Raw genomic sequence first — 9,132 nt, 5'->3', positions numbered from 1 at the left:
GGCACGTCCACATGCACATGAGCGCATATGCATGTGCATGTTCATACATGCGTATGGTGCACACATGCACAAACATGCAGGTCTATGCAAACACACACACGCTCACGGCCGCCGCGCATACAGTGTGCTCATACATTTCCATAGCCATAGGGTGGCAATGACTCGCAAAATTAATATCGACATGAATAAATCTTAGGCCACCCAGAATCAATTCGTTGTTTCGGGTCACCCGACCGACCGTCTTTTTTCACCCGACCGCAAAATGTTTTTTTTTATTGTGCATGCAAATGTACATGACTAGACTATGTACGTACATGTACATGTACCGGTACATGTACACACGCGCCTAATAATAGCACATCTCCGATCCGCAATCGGTCCTGAAACAGCATCAGCTCCGCCACCGCGTCGCTCTTTGACAGACGTTTGCAAGGTGAGAGCTGCTTCTCAGACTCCTTTGCCAGCGAGGCCAAGGTCTGTGTTGTGTCGGACCTCACAGACACACAAACAGTTCATAGAGTAGTGACGGACAAAAGACCATGTTGTTATGACGCATGCTCAGTATGATAGAGAAAAGAGGAGTCATCATATTATGAAGTATGACGTATACATAGCAATCCTCCCCCACAAAGCGGAGGTATATGGAGCAACACAGCAAGCAGAAATATGTACAAAGGCATGCAATCAATATTTGCTGACACTGGGACAGTGCTCATAACAGAATGCATTATAGAAAATAAATTATGCGGACAAACATGCACATGTGCCCAGAGCACTGTCTAGATTAATGTAATTGTCATGCACAGCGAATAGACTATGCAGAGACCGGTACAAGGAAATACATGCACATGCGAATAGAATGATCTCAAAAGTCCAGAATCAGTATTCACAAACCAGGCCATAATCCACATTACAAAAAGTGTTCGGTATCAGTCACGACTGGTCAGCACATGTACTGTACACTTAGCCATTACGATAACGCAACGGTTTACCAACATTTCGACGGGGCTGTGTACGCTCAGGCTGTTTCGGCAAACTATGAGGAGCCGGCGCAGCCGACAGATCGGGCGTTATAGGTGCCTGAGTAGAAGGTGCTGTTGACTGAGCCGGTGTTTCATCCGGCGGCGTAGATGTCACAGCTGGTGGTACCGACATAGGCGGAGTCGGCACAGACGATGAATCCACCACTTCAGCTGGAGGTTGCAGACTGGGAATCATTGCACCCGGGATGGAACGAGGCCGTAATTGATTCCGATGGCGTTTCCACACCACTTCGTCAACCTGAATACGGTAATTCATGGGGCTGACAATACTGAGAACGACGCCTGGTACCCACTTCGACCCATAATTGCTGAAATTCAGTGCATAGACAGCATCACCAACACTATACTCGGGAGTATTCGAGCAATTCTGTTGAAATGAACGCACTTGCTGATCCAAAGCGGCTGCAGTAGTCGGATGTAGTAGATCGTACCTTGTTCGTGGCTGACGATTCATTAGTAGAGTTGCAGGTGACTTGCCACTCACCGTAGGTGTAGTGCGATGAGTGAGTAAGAACCGGTACAAGGCAGAGGACAAATCAGTCTCTGATGTCAGGAGCTTGACTTTAGATTTGAAATGTCCCACATAGCGTTCGGCCAAACCGTTAGTGGCAGGATGCCCAGGTGCCGTTAGCGTATGCACGATGCCATTACTGGATAAGAATGACTTGAATTCTGCGCTCGTGAATTGGCTGCCATTATCTGTGACCACATGCTCCGGCAAGCCAAAAATAGCAAAATTAGAACGTAACATTGTAATTACACCCTGAGTAGTTGCAGATTTCATTGGTACGACATCAATATATTTGGAATACGAGTCCACCAATACAAGGAACATAGTACCCAGAAATGGACCCGCAAAATCCAAGTGTAGACGTTTCCATGGCCCAGCTGGCCAGGACCAAGAACCGTGGTCCTTTGCTGGCTTCTTGGCATTCTCCTGGCAAAGCCTGCATAATTTCACGGTATTCTCAATGTGACTATCCAGACCAGGCCACCATACATATTGCCTAGCCATTCTCTTCATACGCACAATTCCGGTGTGCTCTGAGTGTAAATCCTGCAATAGAAGGTGTTGTAAGGAATTCGGAATAACCACACGAGAATCCCATATCAGTACACCATTTTGTACAGTAAGCTCAAATCGCCGTGAGTAGTAAGGTTGCAATTTGGTATCAACATTAACAGGCCACCCAAATTTTACGTATTGCATAACCTGAGTAAGAGTAGGATCCTTTCTAGTTTCCGTAGCTACTGTATCTGCAGTGAGAATATTCTCCGTTTCAAAGTGTAGGATTTCCTCCGTAACACTCTCCTCAACTGATGGTACATTCATGGTTGGTTTACGTGACAAGTAATCAGCGAAAATGTTCTCTTTTCCCTTGACAAATTCAAGCCGGTAATCGTAAGCGGATAACACCAAACGCCATTTCTTTAAACGGGTTGATGTAAGCGTAGGCACTGCATTGTGTGGATCAAATAGTGAGAGCAACGGCTTATGATCCGTTCTGAGTGTGAACGATTTGCCCAATAGGTATTGTCGAAACTTATTCGCACCAAAAACCAAAGCAAGAGCCTCACGTTCGATTTGTGAGTAATTCTTTTCCGGAGCGGTAAGAACCCGGGAAGCATAGGCTACAGGACGCAAGAAACCATCCTCATCCTCTTGTAGCAACACAGCGCCCAGTCCGAAACCTGAGGCATCGACTTGTAAAACCACATTCTTGGTCATGGAGAAATGACTGAGCATTGCATCGGTACTCATAGCATTGCGTATCTGTTCAAATGCCTGTTGTTCTGTGGGACCCCAGTTCCATTTAGTATCCCGTTTTAACAGAGTATAGAGTGGTGCCATTTGCTCAGCAAAATGTGGAATAAATCGCCGTAGATAGTTAGCAGACCCAATGAAAGATTGCAATTCCGCTACGTCTTTGGGTGGTTTCGCGCTTTTCAATGCATCGATCCGTTCATCTGTAGGTTGTACACCACGCGCTGATATTTTGTGACCCAAGTAGACCACAACATCCGACATGAATTCAATTTTGCTGTGTTTCAATTTCATGCCAGCGTCCTCAAGTCGTTGTAAGACTCGCCGCAAATTCTGTGCGTGTTCCTCATCCGTCTTCCCAGTGACAAGGATGTCATCGATATACACGACGCAACCCGGAAGACCCGCTAGTAAATTTTCCATGGTTCGTTGGAAAATTGAAACTGCTGAATTTACTCCGAACGGTAATCTAGTAAATTCGTACAAACCACGGTGTGTGTTGATAGTAGTATAGACTCGGGATTCTGGTGATAGCTCTAGCTGATGGTATGCTTGGGAGAGATCCAGTTTAGTGAACCTTTCACCCCCACATAGCTTGGTAAGCATTTCGTCTAGTGTTGGCAGTGGGTGGTGATCCATTTTGGAGCATTTGTTGATGGTAACGGAGTAATCACCACATACCCGGATGGAGCCATCAGGTTTTCTCACAGGCACTGTAGGAGCTGCCCAGTCTGAGTGCGTAACTTTCTGAATAACACCGTCCCGTTCGAGCTTGTCAAGAGAAGCCTCATACTGTTCCCGAATATGAAAAGGTACCGAACGAGGTTTGCAAAACCTTGGCTTCCCATCATCCACATGCAAGTGTATCTGAACGCCATTCATTTTTCCCAATGTCGAGTGATCGAATAGTGCAGGGAACTCTTTCTGAAATTGGTCAGTACCCAGGGTACGATGGACCTTCTCGGCTAACATTTGTTTCCAGGGAAGAGTGAACACGTTAAAGGGGCACTCCGGCTTCATTTTCGACGCCGAGTTTTCGATGCCAAGACGAAGGTAGGTGAAAGAGAAGACCCCTCGAACAAGAACGAGTCTCCAGAAGCGATCGAGTCGAGCAGGAAGACGACTTTTGAATTTCGCCGAGCGAGCGCTGATGACGTAATGAGGGATTAGCTTGCCAGTGGAAATGCATCTGCGCACATACATTTCACACACTTTTTGGCCAATTTTCAATCGAAGAGGAGGTTGTTTTCTATGTTCTCTCAACGTCGTGAGCGATCCCGTCTTCTATACCCTTCCAGGTACCCTGAAGGTCCTCCAGAGGAGAATTTATCTCCAGCAAAGCGTTGTTGATCCGCTAAATTCGTCTCGAGACATATTCAACCAGTGCAGTGCTGATAAATGTAGAATATTGAATCTGTGATAATTGTCGACGATCGAGAGAGAGGTTGATAGCCGCTGTCGCAGGGAAAGTGAAGCTGCTGGAAGTAACGACGGGGAGCTTGTTAGCATCACATGAGCATCCAGACTTCAAAGCAGATTGACGGAATCGGGGAGTACTGACTATTTGTCTCGCCCTCAGTTTAGTGAATGTTATGACCAGAAAATTATTCGATCAGGATCCCTTCTACAAGATGTGTAGTGTAGTACAGGTGATTTCTGAACTTGACGATATGGAGACGGACCAGTAGACCTACCAACAACGTGTAGCTGCGGGAAATTCACCCAAGGCTATTTGCTATCCTCTTCAGTGGCTGTTGTTTTTTAGTAAAAATATGTTCACTTCTCTCAACATACTCCTGCATGGCAGCAGGAAGGTGCGCTATGGAATTCAACGCCACAATTTTCGCCCATGGCTGTGGATGAAGCATGGTCAAGTCATGGCAGTACATATACTTGAAACAGATGAGAAATTGAAGTTCATTTGTGATGGGAAGTTTGACAGCCCCAGTGACCGAGCCGTGGCACAAATTGCTGAAGAATCCGAGATGGTCTTGGAACTATGCACATGGATACTACCAGAAATAATGGTGGCATGAACCATTGTGGAATGGGACAGCTCACGGAGAATACTGGAATAGCTCAAGTATCTCTAGGTGATTGTAAATCCTGTTCTGGCTGATAGCTTCGGCCTGCTGCGCCAGTCCATGTACAATGATGGGAACATGCATTTCTGTTTTCTACATATTTGCCGGCTACTATACTGTGGTATTACAGTTGCAGGTCCCTTATATAGAAATATGTTCAACCCCCCTCCCCCCCCCCCCCCTCCTACATACCCACATTATAAATATGAACTAACAATTTCACTGTTGAACTCGCCGGCGGCTAGAGAGCAAAGGATTAATTTATAGCAAAGAAAAGGACCAGGGAACTACAAGTTACGCTATAATGTCTACGAACAATTTCACTGTATTTGAAATAATTTTGTTTGATACCCTGAGAACTCTGAAACTTTGCAGCACTGTGGATTATATGTGGATACAACATTCATGGAAGGAAAAGTGGAATAATTTCTAACACATTGTTCAAATAATTATAGCACTGAATTGTTGAGATTATGAGCACATTCCAATCAGCACTCTACATATTTATAAGCGGTGGCAATCGTTAGGAATAGGTCGGGAGTTGTCAGAGTGCTCTAGTATTATGAGAGAATGTTTTGTTTGTCTAATCGACGGCTCGTTTGAAGCCAGAGTTGTTTGAACTTGTTTCAGTCGACTTTATTCTAGACAGTAGTCGAAGGAGTACTATGAAGTATACACCAGACGTAGTCCGTAAGGTATCTCGTGAGAATTCTGCCGGTACACATCAGGTATCAGCTTGCAAAGATGGCTCCTCTCTGTTTCTTGAAAGCCTGTCCAGTTGGACTGTGGCTCCAGCGATTCCCTTCTCAGAGCAGATACCATGCCCAATACGGTCAATGCATATTGGACAGACCTGTGTGCACAACAGAAATAGTGGAGAGAAATCTCTCAGCTCATAAACACATCAGTGAAGTTTGAACTGCCGTTGTTTGTAGCCATCAGTATAAACCTATCGACTATAAGAATAATGTGCAAAAAACCTCTATAACTACAGCTAGGGCCATGGAATTATAAAGCATCTAACTTAGGGAACTGCCAATTCTGGTCCGAGTTGCGTTCGAGGCCTGCAATTCATGATGGCTATCGTATGTTGCATTGACCAGAGATCATATATAACTTCCAAATGCCACATTGAAACACGCACCACTTTCGAGTACTTTGGTATCCCCCACCAAATGGGCATTCGTTCCCGGGGTCACAGGCGTCACTATTCGTTATGCCTGGATCAGATTTCATTGACCCCAACTGTCATGAAGAATCATTTTTACTTCGACTGGATTTCAGTACAAGTTGTAGAACTGCAGAATCAATTTTGTTGTATTTGGGCAACCATTTCTCTACAAACGCTCTATTTGGAAAATAGAATTTTTTTATAAAATGCATATCCTTGATCACGTATTCAGTACTACACGGAATGTTTAGAAAGCGCCAGGGAATTGGAATTTGCTAACGAGAACTCCAGGCCAGGGTACTAGCATACGAACAGAACAAGATAAAAACTCACCAGTATACTTGTAATTGTAGTAATTCATGTCGGTGTAATATTCACGATAAGCAACGAGGCACCCTCCGATTTGGTCAAGCTGCTTTGAAGTCTGGTTGTTCAGGTGATACAAACGGGCTCCCCGTCGTTACTTCCAGCAGCTTCACTTTCCCTGCGACAGCGGCTATCAACCTCTCTCTCGATCGTCGACAATTATCACAGATTCAATATTCTACATTTATCAGCACTGCACTGGTTGAATATGTCTCGAGACGAATTTAGCGGATCAACAACGCTTTGCTGGAGATAAATTCTCCTCTGGAGGACCTTCAGGGTACCTGGAAGGGTATAGAAGACGGGATCGCTCACGACGTTGAGAGAACATAGAAAACAACCTCCTCTTTGATTGAAAATTGGCCAAAAAGTGTGTGAAATGTATGTGCGCAGATGCATTTCCACTGGCAAGCTAATCCCTCATTACGTCATCAGCGCTTGCTCGGCGAAATTCAAAAGTCGTCTTCCTGCTCGACTCGATCGCTTCTGGAGACTCGTTCTTGTTCGAGGGGTCTTCTCTTTCACCTACCTTCGTCTTGGCATCGAAAACTCGGCGTCGAAAATGAAGCCGGAGTGCCCCTTTAAGTAAATCACGACCCAGTAAGGAGGGACCCTCAGTTGCAACAACGCGTACAGTAACAGATTCAGTTTTCCCGTTAATCGTGACAGGTACTGGAAATTCCCCAATGCATTTAATTTCGGCACCAGAAAATCCTCTGAGAATGACTGTAGATTTCTGCAATGTATTCAAATCGCCATTGCACTGTTGAAAATCTTTCTCTGTGAGTATCGTTACACCACTGCCTGTGTCGACCTCCATTTCTACAGTCACACCATTAATTTCCACAGGTACGTACAGAGGTGCATTCGATTTAGTAGTACTAGTAGCATTCACACATTCAGTATATACATGGTACATAGGAACGCTCTCACCATCATCAGAACTGATCGTCTCCTGGAGTTGATGACAATCTTGCTGGCGTTTCTTGGACAGACACACCCGCTCCAGATGGCCAGTCTTGTGGCAGTGTCGGCAGCGAGTGTCTTTGTGCTGACACGCAGTGGCCAAATGGCTGGCGGCACCACAACGATAACATGCCTTAGACTTAGTAGTGGGTGTTTTGGACTTGGACTTTGACTGAAATTTGTGCTTGTCCGACGAGTGCCTCGTCCGCAACTCGTGCACTCCGTCATCTTGGACTTGGTCCCTGGCGCTCCCACTGGCCTGTAGAGTACGAGCAAACAGACCTGCCGTCTCCTCCGTCAACGCCAGTTGAAATACGTTCTGAAATGACTTTACGTCGTCGTCCGGCTTTGACAAAATAAATTTGCGTGTGTCTAGATCGCGCAGCCCAGCCACAAACTGATCACAAAGAGCTCTGTCCAAATGATCGCCGAACTTGCACTCTACAGCACAGCGCTGGAGTTTATGAGAATAATCAGTAACACTCTCCGAGGGCCCTTGAACACATTGACGGAACTTGTGTGTCGCCGTCGTCCGTGAGGTTTTCACCTTGTAATGTACTTTCAGCTTGTCAACGATCTCGGAGTACTTGAAATCCGTCGGGTTTTTTGGCAAGCACAGGGTCTTCAACGTCGAGTAAACAGTCTTCGACAGTAGAGAAATAAGGTAAGCCGTCATGCGCTTGTCAGCTTTCACCTTATCCGCGTTTGACGCACTGGACGCCAATTGTCCAATTTCATTGGCAATGAAAAAAAAATTTAGTCTTTCCTGGTATTCCTCAAAGTCTCCGCCGTCGAACGGCTCTATCGTGGCCTTTGCCATGATGCAGAAATAGCACAGCTACAGGTAAGTAGCTAAATACACAGTAAGGTAAAACGACCAAAACAAATTCATCCCAACTTCGTCGCCATTGTTGTGTCGGACCTCACAGACACACAAACAGTTCATAGAGTAGTGACGGACAAAAGACCATGTTGTTATGACGCATGCTCAGTATGATAGAGAAAAGAGGAGTCATCATATTATGAAGTATGACGTATACATAGCAGTCTGGTCCTGGAAGGGACCTGGATCTGATGGGACAATGACTGCGCTGGATCGTCTACAGGCATGATTTGATCGACTGTCTTGATGGACAAAAGCTATTCGACTATGCACAATTGTACATGTACATGGCAGTAACCAAAATAAAAAATAAATAAAAAAATAAACCCGACCGATCAACCCTGCGCGCCTGGTACCGGGATGAGTGAAGTGACCCGAAACAACGAATTAATTCTAGGTGGCCTTATCATGGCTTATGAGATTGAAAACACACTTACCCAAAGCAGCTTTGGTGTTGCTTGTGGAAGCACGGGGGCCAGGGTGTGGAGCAGTTACAGGGCTATCAGTCTGTATCTATAAAATTCTCCATCCCACACTGCTGACACGGAATGACAAGTACGCTGCCCAGGTCGTACCTCTTTACTTCTCTTCAACGCAATCAATGAGCGCCAGAGGTTTGCCACATCCAGGATTCTGGCACGCAGACAAACCCACAGCCAGATACCTGAGATGAACGATTCGTCGACCGTGAAGAGGGGCACTGAACGACCTCTTCGCGGGAGTCAAATCGGATTATCCAGTGGCGGAGATCGCCCTTCGTTTTTCAGGAACTCGATCGATCGTTTGAGCTTGCGAAGCGTCCCCCTCCTCGGCTTCTTGAATCGTCCAGTACGCAGAATGAGAGGCCGCGTCGT

The 9,132-nt window shown here is 45.8% G+C and overlaps 1 protein-coding gene across 2 annotated transcripts; it reads right to left on the bottom strand.

Annotated features, from left to right (window-relative positions):
• Positions 1-523: 523 nt before the first annotated feature.
• LOC135809052 (uncharacterized) lies at positions 524-8,454 on the bottom strand. Of its 2 annotated transcripts, none has more exons than XM_065322310.1 (2): positions 7,363-8,435; positions 524-1,742 (listed from the first exon to the last, which is right to left on the bottom strand). In XM_065322310.1, exons 1-2 carry the CDS (start codon positions 8,213-8,215, stop codon positions 964-966), a joined length of 1,632 nt encoding a protein of 543 aa, XP_065178382.1. In that variant the 5' UTR covers positions 8,216-8,435; the 3' UTR covers positions 524-963. The 2 variants fall into 2 exon arrangements, 1 of the variants encoding a protein (XP_065178382.1); XR_010552163.1 differs by lacking the exon at positions 524-1,742 and adding an exon at positions 5,135-5,745 and having other exon boundaries at positions 6,397-8,454.
• Between the last annotated feature and the right edge of the window lie 678 nt (positions 8,455-9,132).

Source organism: Sycon ciliatum, chromosome 2 (assembly GCF_964019385.1).
Source record: "Sycon ciliatum chromosome 2, ocSycCili1.1, whole genome shotgun sequence".
Taxonomy (NCBI): domain Eukaryota; kingdom Metazoa; phylum Porifera; class Calcarea; order Leucosolenida; family Sycettidae; genus Sycon; species Sycon ciliatum.
The sequence above is the reverse complement of the archived record's forward strand: the minus strand, read 5'-3'. Positions and strand labels throughout refer to the sequence as shown.

Excerpts from the sequence above, each read along its gene's own strand:
- LOC135809052 (XM_065322310.1), bottom strand. The coding sequence starts at position 8,215 with ATGGCAAAGGCCACGATAGAGCCGTTCGACGGCGGAGACTTTGAGGAA. Across the intron at positions 1,743-7,362 it reads GACGATCAGTTCTGATGATG|ATAATGGCAGCCAATTCACG; the intron begins GTGAGAGCGTTC and ends ATGTGGTCACAG.